This window comes from Bombyx mandarina, chromosome 09, assembly GCF_030267445.1.
Source record: "Bombyx mandarina strain Sakado chromosome 09, ASM3026744v2".
NCBI classification, from domain to species: Eukaryota; Metazoa; Arthropoda; class Insecta; order Lepidoptera; family Bombycidae; genus Bombyx; species Bombyx mandarina.
Window position 1 is genome coordinate 12,589,508 of NC_143216.1, and position 12,415 is coordinate 12,601,922.

A 12,415-nucleotide genomic window follows, 5' to 3' on the forward strand; every position below is an offset into this window, starting at 1 on the left:
TACAATTCCTTCACTAATTAATCGAAAGGAACTTCGTTCCATCCGGGTGTCCCTTGACACCTCTGAAGTTTTTTCTCATTTTAAATTGTTGTCAAAATGATATTTTTATGACTTAATCATTGTTTATACGCTAGTAAGCGACATAAAAAAGACAAACATAGACAACAATAACAATCTGACTTGCGAGTGAATCGGAACACTTCGGAAGGTTTCATTCATTTATTTTTCCCCTAACTGTTGACCTTGCAACCTCATCATTATGTTTATAGACCGAATTTAAAATTAAGAAATCAGAAAGTCAGCTTCTCGATGAGAAACACAAACTAAAAATCTCAATAGCCCGCCCGGTGACAGAGAGCGTCTGGAATGTTGCCAGTACATTTCTGATGTTTTTATAATTTATAAAGACGTTCCTAGTCTTGTATAAAACTTTAAGAGACAATAAAGTAATGATGTAATGCGAATTGCTGCGTGACAACGTCTTTTGGACTTGGCGTGAAGCCGCTACAGCAAACTGGAACGTGCTTATAGTTTTGCTAGGGCATAAATAAATAGTTGAAATAGTGGTGCCACATTTTTTTTTTATTGCTTAGATGGGTGGACGAGCTCACAGCCCACCTGGTGTTAAGTGGTTACTGGGATCCATAGACATCTAGAACGTAAATGCGCCAACCACCTTGAGATATAAGTTCTAGGGTCTCAAGTATAGTTACAACGGCTGCTCCATCCTTCAAACCGAAACGCATTACTGCTTCACGGCAGAAATAGGCAGGGTGGTGGTACCCACCCGCGCGGACTCACAAGAGGTCCTACCACCAGTGATTACGCAAATTATAATTTTGCGGGTTTGATTTTTATTACACGATGTTATTCCTTCACCGTGGAAGTTGAACATTTGTTGAGTACGTATTCCATTAGAAAACTTGTCACCCGCCTGCGGGATTCGAACACCGGTGCATCGCTTCAACACGAATGCCCCGGACGTCTTATCCTTTAGGCCACGACGACTTTCTAGTGCACAAAACGGTCACAATTAGCTTTTCGTTCTTTTATCCTGACATTACGACCAGTGTGCTTAGTGCGAGCTTCTTAACGTTCTCGATAGCGTAAAAGTTAAGCCATTTTTGTATGCAGTTGGAACAGCGCCCCTAGCGGCAAACGTAGGCAAACGATCCCATTCCATACAAATATGAGCTAACTTTTACGCTATCGAAAACGTTAAAAAACTCGCACTAAGCACACTGAACAAGGATTGGAGATTGATACGACATACAATATCGACTACACTTAAGGCACATCAATTCATATTAATTAATGTGCTTCGTACTTGAAATAAATGTCTAATTAGGCCAGAATCAAATTCTGATTGGAAATTTTCGCCGTTTTGGATTTGGATCACGGTGAAGGAATAACATCGGGTAATAAAAATCAAACCCGCAAAATTATAATTTGCGTTATTACTGGTGGTAGAAGCTCTTGTGAGTCCGCACGGGTAGGTACCACCGCACTGCCTATTTCTGCGAAGTAGTAATGCGTTTCGGTTTGAAGGGTAGGGCAGCCGTTGTAACTGTAACTATACTGAGACCTTAGAAATTACATCTCAAGGTGCGTGGCGCATTTACATTGTAGATGTCTATGGGCTTCGCTAACCACTTAACACCAGATGGGCTGTGAGTTCGCCCACGCATTTATGCAATAAAAATGCGAGAACCGGTACATACATAGAAGTACAAAACTTGTGGGTAGATTTATGTCAGCAGCTGCAATTTTTGTGGGTACGTCCCTGAATATGTTGATTTACACATACCCGCAAGATCAATGATCTCCTCCTGTGATGCAGTGCCGAGAGCCTGTTCGTATTCATCGCCGAGATCGATCGTGATCTGTTCCTCGGCGTCGCGCACCTTCTCCGGAGGCGGGGGCGGGATCCACTGGAAATTCAAAAGTCTCGTGTTTGTTTAATCGGAAGAGTTCTGTAGAAGAGTTAGTTACAGGTAGAGGTAGAGGAGAGGTAGGAAGTCTTGTGAGTCTGCATGAAACAGTAACGGGTTTCGCTTTGAAGGGTAGGGCAGCCGTTGTACTATACTTAGACTTTGGAACTCATATTTCAAGGTGAGTGGCGGCATTTATGTTGTAGATATCTATGGGCTCCGGTAACCACTTAACACCAGGTGGGCTGTGAGGTCGTACACCCATCTACGCAATAAAAAAAATCTCGCGAATGAAGTCGCGTGAAACAATTACTTTAATAATACGCGGTAATCACTAGTTAGGCAAGTGATTAACACTTCATAGACCGCGTACTTCGTTACGGCTTCGTTCAGTGACCCATTTTAATAAACAACTAAAGTTCAACTAACAGGATCCCACGTGATAATTTTCAAAAAAAAAAGTGCTAGTGCATCGCTAGATACGAATGCACCGGACGTCTTATCCTTTAAGCCACGACGACTTCCAGGAAAAGTATCATTTTATTTTTCTAGTCTCACCTAACTTCTCTGAAGCTAATAAAACAGTTTCTAGGTGGAAATCAGATGTTTTTCCTGGAATAAAATGTAGCCTATGTCAAGCTACTGTCCTATAAATATCATTTAAAAAAAACTGTTGCTTCGTTTCGATTTGAAAGAAGGACAAACAAACACGTTTATAATATTATTTATAATATTATAGTAAAAGCGTGTTAAGATATATAAATTCTATCCAAAATTCACTTATATTAATCATTTTTAATGATTTTTCGGAGTAAGGTATCATGTAATAAAATAACAAACATACATAACAGGGAACAAGAAACATAACGGGGAAAATGCATTGTTTTATTTTAATACCAATTTATAATTCCTTGTATTTTGAAATAATTTTAAATACTTGCTTTTGATATCCTTCATGACCTGCCGTGGCATTCTGGTTTATTAACCTTTATGAAAATGTTTCAATACAAATTTAGAATCACACACATAATTATATACTATAAGCCATATTTTCCTTATATTATTGTAGCTCTTTACAGTTTGAATATGAATGCATTAAATAAAAATAACTTTATTATTAATAATAATGATGTGTGCTTCAACATATTACGAATTGTTGATTAATTACAAAATTTTGATCTCATAATCTAAATGTAGCACTGATCACCGAGGCATTCTGCCGTCTGGTGTAGTGGTAAGTGACATGGTCACTACACAGGGGGGTCGCGGGTTCGAATCCCGCCAAGGGAAGATATTTGTATGATAAATATAAATGTCTTTTCCAGGGTTATGGATGTATATTAAATATATGTACGTGTATAATAAAAATCTTACATTTATTTCCGTTATCTGGTACCTGTAACACAAGTTCTTTACGAACTTAGCACGGGACCAGTTAACGTGGCGTGATTGTTATTAAATATTTATTATTTATTTATTTAAAAAAAAAGAAAAAAAAAATCTACACGATTGTACAAGCATTTTCTAAGACATCATGACAAACACAACAAGCAAAATGTTCTTTATTTTTTTATTATAATTATTATTTTTAGTATTTTTAACAGCTGTTTTTCCAGAGCTGCCGCGTAAAATCCTAACCTCAAATAACGTAACTGGATTAGGTGAGACGTCATTAAGGACCAAATTATACACGAATACACCGTTTTTTTTTTTTTTTTTTCCACAGGAGAAAATCGCCGTATCCCCACCCGCGCGGCAGGTGGGGTATGTGGGAGTTGAACCTCACTAAAAACTCCTGCCGCTCACAACCGGCGCCCTACCTCGGACCGAGCCGGAGCCCAGTCGGGGCTATTGAAACGGCGGGACAGGGTTGACGCAGAGCACATTACATCCATCCCACCGTCCCACGGACGCCAGACCGGTGGCCGCCAGCGACACGACCACCGGTTCCCTCGTTCAGCGGGCCGAGAGCCCGCTTTGATGGCGCCGCGTTACACCTTCCCCCAGAGCGGTCGGGGGAACGCGGTCCACCATCACCCGGCTTCCTATTGCGGGTGAACGTGCAAAGCACGCCACCCCACGTCTGGGTCTCTCCCCGCACAAAACGGGTGGGACCCCTAGCTCTTAGGGGGCCAGGTCACGGATACGACCCCGGTCCCGACCCCCTGCTCGGCGGCGGCGGGTTTCTGCGTAGTGAGGAGAGCTTTCCCTCACTCGCCCCGCCGCCTCCTTCTGCGAGATGGTGCACTCGCAGAAGTCGAGCATAGCCTTCCATGACTCATCGCTGCCAAGCATCGAGGCCACGACGCCAGGCAGCGACAAGTCAGGTCCTATCTTTGCGACCAGGACACGGCGCTGCACCTCCCACGCGGGGCAGACAGCGAGCGTATGCTCCGCCGTGTCCAGGTCGTGTCCACAATGGTGACACCTCGTCGTCGGCTCAGCCCCTATCCGGCGCAGGTACTTCCCGAAGCATCCGTGCTCGGTCAGCAAATGCACCAGACGAAAGGTGAGACGTCCTTCGCCACGATTCACCCAGTCATCAAAGACCGGGTAAACCGCCTCGACGGTCCGTAGCCCCCACGTGGGGTTGGCCAATCGCCTCGACCACGACACGAGCACGAAGCTCGCTGCGCCACCGATAGTCGGCAGCGAGCGACTCCGCCTCCAGCTCCCATGGCGGCGTCCCCGTCAAAACACACGCCGCCTCGAAGGAGACGGTGCGATATCCGCGGATGACCCTGATGGCAACGGTGCGCTGCGGCCGGCGCAGGAACCGAGCCATAGTGGCCCGGTTGCGCGGCTCAGCCCACACAGGTGCACCGTACAGGGCCATCGATCGCACCACCCCCGCGTAGAGGCGGCGCACAACCTGATCCGGTCCCCCAATATTCGGGAGCAGCTGGCTCAAAGAACCGGCCGTCCTCATCAATCGGGGGACCAGCTCCGCAAAGTGAGCACGAAAAGCCCACCGGCTATCCAACACGAGGCCGAGATACTTCAACTGCACCCCGACCCCTATCCGGACGCCTCCAACCACGATGTGGGTGTCAACGGGTGGCGCCCTCCGCGGCCCGTGAAACCACAGAGCCTCGGATTTACTGAGCGCCACGTCGAGACCCAGCCTCCTTATCCTTCCGACGACGAGGGCCACTCCCGCTGTGGCGAGACGGGCAGACTCCCTATAATCATCCCCCCGGGCCACGACCAACGTGTCGTCCGCGTAACAAATAACGCGGAGGCCCGAGAGGAGGGCGCCCCTCAACACCCAGTCGTACCCGATATTCCACAAGAGGGGGCCGAGAACCGACCCCTGCGGAACACCACGCACGACCGGAAAACGATGAAGGGTCCCACCGTACCCGGTACATACGACCGACCTGGCGCCCAAATAGGACCCAACCAGCCGGCGGAGGTAGAGGGGCACTCCATGCCTCTCCAGTGCCCCCCCTATCACGGTCCAGGGCAGTGTTAAATGCGTTGGCGATGTCAACCGCCAGCGCCACCCCACCCCGAGACACGGCCTCGTCCGAGAGGGACCGCACGCGAAGAATTGCATCCACGGTCGAACGGCCCTCCCGGAAGCCGTACTGCTCCGCCGACAGGTCAGGCCCCACCCCGACCAGGTGCCGAACGATGGGGGCAGCCAGAATACGTTCCAGCAATTTTCCCGCCTCGTCCAGCAGTACGATAGGACGATACCCGGCGGCTGTATCCACCGGGCGCCCCTCCTTCCTCAACAACACAAGTCTACCCGTCCACCAGAGCGACGGAAACCGTCCCGACTCCAAGCAGCCATTATATAGCTCAAGGAGCCGGTCCCCCAGGGCACCGAGGGCCAAGGCCAATACCCGGCCGTGGACTCCGTCCGGGCCGGGGGCCGTGTTTTTCGCAGTCATCTTGACAACGGCCACCCGGAGCTCTGCCTCACGAATACACCGTTATTCGATTTTAATTAATAATGATTTAAATACGAATCATTAAATTTCACATAAATAAATGACCGAATGATCGTTAAAATGTAATTATTAGGTCATAATTATAATGTCCGGTTGCATACTAGCAGTACATACTACATAGTATTGTTTTTTTTTTTTAAATTATAAGATTTCATTACATTATGCACGTACAAACCGATGGTATACAGTCGTGCAAACATAAATTACCAAACGAATTTAAGTGTTTTATTCTACCTCTGTTGATAGCCTTGAGACGCTATTTCAGCTTTACCCTAGCGTGTAGGTGAGCTCTCGGGGCTCAAACCGGAAGTGTTGCTAATACTGGCCCTAGCGAGAGCAGTGCTTCGCAGAATCTACCACCGGATCGAAAACGCGATCCACTGAGAAGATCCGGCGAGAAACTCAGTGGGCTGCGTAGGCTACATACGATATAATAAATAAATAATTATTTACTAACAATCACGCCACGTTAACTGGTCCCGGGGTAAGTTCGTAAAGAACTTGTGTTACAGGTACCAGATAACGGAAATAAATGTAATATTTTTATTATACACATAAATATATTTAATATACATCCATAACCCTGGGAAATACATTTTTATATATATCATACAAATATCCTCTCTTAGCGGGATTCGAACCCGTGACCCCAATACGATGTACCGGTAGTAGCCGTAGTGAAGTTTTATTTGCGCGGTGTTTTGTACAATGCATTTACTACGATTTGCGGAAGATTCCACATTACTCACGAGCAATGAGTGATGTTTGAAGGCGCGAATTCCGTGGGCGGTATTCGTGTGGGACTCGGATGAGGTAAACGTATTAAAAACTATCGATATGTGATTCGAAACATAACATCACTCGTTAACAGAACAATTCCGCATAGCTTGGCTTTTTTTTGTATTTTAGGCATTTTATTTCACGCGTAGTAGATTCGATGTAATCGTGTTTCAAAAACAAAAATGATTTATTTCAATTTGAATATTAATTTATCTACTCCATTAGTAGGTAGTAACAGAACTGATAATAACTGGCGAAAAATAGTGATGCGAAAAAAAAATTGTATTAATTTTATTTAAACGATCAATTAAGACTCTATAAAATAAAACAATATATATCTATATCTATATATAGATAACTATATATAGATCGCTTCACAATATTCTTTATTGCAGTTATATTTTTCTTGGACCTATTTATATATAATAAAAGAAGTGTACGCAAACCCCTATTTGAACAATTTTTTTTATTTGTTAACTCGAGCCTTCTATAACGTAGGGCCATGGTTTATCATAATTCACATTCTATTCTACAAATCGCAGTCTGGTTAGTTCGTCATTATTTTCAGTTTGAACATTTCATCACCAATTAAAATCATTGAATATTATTTCGAATGAGCCTACCCAATTTTAAATGGATACTAGAGCAGATACTACGGCACGTAGAAACTGAAAAAACACCATTAATTCCTGACAAAAGTCTGAAAAAGTCGTTCGTATTGTTTTATTGGGCAAAATCGCACCAATTTCCATTCACGTACCGTACCGTACACGTTAACCTAAAATGTATCAAAATGCCTATATAATAAGTACTAGATGATGACCGACCGTTTTTTTTTTGGATAACGCCATCTTGTTGTGTCTTTAAAGCGGTTAGTTACCCTCAATTAAGAAAAATAGTATTATTATTCGCCAATAGATGTCGGGAAGAGTTGATTATTGAAAACGCGAATAAAACAACATTTTCTGAAAATAAATCGTAGCTAGATCGATTTATCGCCCCCGAAATCCCCTGTATAATAAATTTTATGAAAGTCGTTGCAGCCGTTTCAGAGATTCAGATTATATATATATATATATACAAGAATTGCTCGTTTAAAGGTATGTAATAATATATAAGATGTTTAACGTTCATCAAGGACTTTCTAGATAATTCTTCATCTCCGATGTCGCAAGATGAGATCAGAGAAGCGTAATATGCTCCTTCGTTTTACTCATAATTTTCAGACAATGACGTTACTACAAAAATAGCTTCGGAGTAACTCCGTAATTATCATGTGGGCTTGTATTGTTCGGCGACAATACGCGTTACTGACTTTTCAACGTAGTGTAATATCATATTTTCTGTTGTTTTTTCTTGTTTCTATTTAGTATACTTAAATGAATTCCACTAATATTACAAATTCGAGAGTGAATTTCTTTTTGTTCTTGATTTCTTAAATATTACTGCTGGTAGGACCTCTTGTGAGTCCGCGCGGGTAGGCACCACCACCCTACCTATTTCTGCCGTGAAGCAGTAATGCGTTTCGGTTTGAAGGGTGGGGCAGCGGTTGTAACTATACTTGAGACCTTAGAACTTATATCTCAAGATGGGTGGCGCATTTACGTCGTAGATATCTATGGGCTCCAGTAACCACTTAACACCAGGTGGGCTTTGAGCTCGTCCACCCATCAAAGCAAAAAAAAAAGATTAGTGATGTTGCTAAAAACGAAAAACAAAAGTCAACATCCATTATTATGTACTATAAAAACTGAGATATTAGAAATCATATCTCAAGGTGAGTGGCGGCACTTAAGTTGTACATGTATGTCTATGGGCTCCGGTAAACACTTTGGGCCGTGAGCTCGCCCAACTATCTAAGCAATAAAGAAATGTATCTTGCAACGCAATATTGATGGTGAAAGAGAGAAACAACATTTCGCGTTTGCCCAATTTTTTCTTTCTTTTCAATTAAACTATGAAACTAGATAAAAATTTTGCGTTGGTCGCGTTTGATACCTTACCTTCTTGCCCCTGACGACGCCGGGGACGAAAGGCTTGACCTCGGGCCGGTCGGGGGTCTCCAGTGCTTGCTTGTTGATGTGCTCTATCAGTTTCTTGCGATTCAACGGACCGGTGGGATCCTTCTCGCAAGCGTAGTTGTTACGCTGTGACGGTGGAAGGAAATTGTCCTGTAATAAACATTAATGTCTAATTAGTACATTACAAAAAAAAAAAAAAACATAACGTTTATGTTTCATAAGTGTTTATTTAAGACGTGATATTTATGTGACAATTGTTTTATCATTTGTATTGTTGTATGTTATATATAATCGATTTCTCGTTTTTTCAATCTATAAGTTCACTGCGGTTAATTTCTTTCCTTAAACTACTCTTGTCCACCTGGACGAGCTCACGGCGCACCTGGTGTTAAGTGGTTACCGGAGCCCATAGACATCTACAGCGTAAATGCCGCCACCCACCTTGAGACACGAATTTTAAGGTCTCAGTTCAGTACAACGGCTGTCCCATCCTTCAAACCGAAACGCATGATGGGATACGCTGATGTGGCTGCCGCGTCACTGGGGTGCGTCGGGGATGTTTGCGGATGCGCGAATAGATAGCTTCGCAGCAATCATTCGTAAGCAAATTGCTTCCCTGATTCGTCGCGTGCGGGTCAGTCGCAACCGCTACCTACGGCTGTTCGCCTCACAGATGGATCTGGACTGCCCAATAATGCAACACTGGACACGTGTGCATGTTGAGCACTCTGGATCCAAACCAGCCTTTAGGTTAAGGTAGTTTTCATGTTAATTTTGAGTTTTTGTTTTATTATTATTATTATTTGATTTTTTGTTTTTATTATTATTATTATTGCTTTTGTTTTAGTCCGAGATTGTAGTTATTATTTTTATTTAATTCTAGTATAAATGAAATGTTAATGCAGTGTAATGAAGTGTAATATGGATGCAAAATCTGAAGTAAATGAAATAAATAAAAAATTGCTTAGGCAGAACTGCTTCACGGCAGAAATAGGCTGGGCGGTGGTACCTACCCGTGCAGGCTCACGGCTCAGACGTCCTACCAACAGTAATAAAATATAAAATTGTCTGGAAGAAATCGCTCTCAGCGATAAGACCATCATTTGTGCACTTGTATTATGCGTTGTATGTTTTGCGTTTGTGTTTGTTTACAATAACTCGTAATCTACTCTCTATATTTGTTTTAAATGGACAATTTTGTAGAAACGGTTATCACGTTCATTACAGGCATTCCGTTTTAATGGGACCTCTTAGATATATATGCATCTCTTTCGTACACTAAATTAAATTGAAGTTACGGCCTTCGCACGACAGAGATGTCTTGTTTTTTTAAAGCGCAGGAAGTATTAGAACTCATATACAGCATTTAGGATGTTTTTTTTCTCCCACCTATGCTGATAGCCTTGAGAGGCTATTTCAGCTTCTCCTTGACGTGTAGGTGAGCTCACGGGGCTCTAACTGGGAGTGCTGCTAACAGTGGCCCTAGCAAGAGCAGTGCTTAGCAGATCGGAAATGCGTCTCACTGAGAAGATCGGGCGAGAAACTCAGTGGGCTGTGTCTATTGTCCGATGTGCTATTTAATTTCTCTTCACCTAAGTGTCTCTGTAGGCCCATTTTTCCAATTATGAAAGACATGACAAGCATTGATTACTTCACGATCCAACGAATTACAAGCATTCGATGAACTTCTATCTTATCACAAACAGTTCACTAAAAGAGCTGACGGAACGTGCACTATCACATAAATTTGAATTCAATAGCATAACATTGCTTATCATGTCGATTTTTATCCGATACCGATAATTTAAATGCTATTAACATGCGGTCAGCTTGTAAAATTAATACGATTCAATTTCGGAACTTCTTTAGCCACGTAGAATGTTTGCATGCGTGAATAAAATTTAATATGCTTTATTAATAAATTTGTATTTTATTTAAAAGGTTCGGGCATAAGCTTCGTGAGCCGAAATGTAAAGCAAAATTCAGAATAAAAAGGAATAAAGACCATTCGAATGACACATTTAGACACGGTCGTCTTAGACCGTTCTTATAAAGCTCCAACCTGTCTTCTCATTTAGAATAAGATCAATGGTGTTATGGTGGGTGGAAGAGCTCACAGCTCACCTTGTGTTAAGTGGTTACTGGAGCTCATAGACATCTACAACGTAAATGCGCCACCCACCTTGAGATAAAAGTTCTAAGGTCTCAGTATAGTTACAACAGCTGCCCCGCACTTCAAACCGAAACGCATTACTGCTTCACGGCAGAAATAAGCGTGGTGGCGGTACCTACCCGTGCGGACTCACAAGAGGTCCTACCACCAGTAAAATCCAGATTTAGAGGATCTAATATGATCGATGGTAGTGCCTATAGTATAAGTACGTATATCTAGTAGTGAAACAGTTATGGAACATAATATTTTCCACGATTTACGCGAATCGTAGATATAATTAAAACTGATTTTACGTGTTTATTTCGCGTTTTTATTGTCATTATAAATTATGTCTAAATTTTCGAATACATTATAGCAGTCATTCTCAACCACTGTGCCGCGGCACTTTTGTGTGCCGCCAAATTTCAAAAGTGTGCAGCCAAATTTTGCAAATATATAATAATGTTATTATTATTAAATTATATCGTTTAAAAAGAAAAATATTTTTAACATGAATATATATTTATATCCACAAAAAAATAAATTATTTTATTATTTGCTTTGCAACGCGGTTTTTCTTAGTGCCAAATTGTGATGAAGCGGCGTGCATAGCAATAGGAATATGTCTCAAGTCGGCGCACACTTGCCACTTCTGCGTACAAAACGTGTTGTTTTAGTGATAGTTGGGATTCACAAGGTGTTGCATAGTAGTTACTGCACCTTATCTTTCGTTAAAATTGGCAAATGTATGTGATTCGGTAGTACTTAAGTAAATAATTTTTATTTTTTTCTTTGTGTGCCGCAAATTTTGAAATCGTTAAATATGTGCCGCAACAAAAAAAAGGTTGAGAATCACTGCATTATAGTCTCTGTAACCATATAAAAGTGACAATATTTTTCAATGAACACCGTCAAAAAGTTCATGTTTTTGAAGAACCACGGTGGCCTTTAAATATTACGTAGCATCCAAGATCTTTGATGATAAATTATTTTTTACTTATTAAAATCGAAAGATATGTTAGAGATATTTAAACACAATGACTTATTTCATTCAGCCGTCTTATTTCTGAGAGGGACGTTAGGAAACGTAGTTCTCATTATTCAACTACCCACGGAGGCGGATAATTTAAAATTAAACTAATTTTCAGTAGCTACAGTATGGACTAAAGCTCCACTAAACTATTACTAACTAAATGGACCAAATCAACGGGGACTACGATATATATTAACACCAGACAGATTGTGAGTTCATCTATCTGTACATTCATTTTATTAAATCTATTTGGCAGACTTAGGACGTCTACGCAATAAAAACATAGACAGAAATGAAAATGTCCACAATGAAAATGTCGTCACGAATAATTATATAACCGTTGTCAAGGCGGACAACATATCGTCTTTTCGCATTAAAACTGTATAATCTCAAAACTTACTAATTTTACAGGAGAGTGTTTTAAACATGTGATATTTTTAATACTAATCATCTTTGCAACATTTATTTTAAATTTTATAAGTACTAGTTACATCATCTGTCTTTTAAAGTAAGATAAAATTATTTATTAATTTTGTTAA

At 41.7% G+C, this 12,415-nt stretch overlaps 1 protein-coding gene across 8 annotated transcripts in view; it reads right to left on the reverse strand.

The window, feature by feature from the left end:
- Window positions 1-12,415, reverse strand: part of tmod (tropomodulin) — a 100,499-nt gene that overhangs the window by 14,028 nt on the left and 74,056 nt on the right. For all 8 annotated transcript variants that reach the window (XM_089729928.1, XM_028177370.2, XM_089729927.1 and 5 more), the window contains exons 3-4: window positions 8,674-8,841; window positions 1,808-1,931 (exon numbers count right to left, since the gene is read on the reverse strand). In XM_089729928.1, coding sequence (XP_089586054.1) covers window positions 1,808-1,931; window positions 8,674-8,841 — 292 coding nt within the window. The remainder of the gene's footprint in view (window positions 1-1,807; window positions 1,932-8,673; window positions 8,842-12,415) is intronic.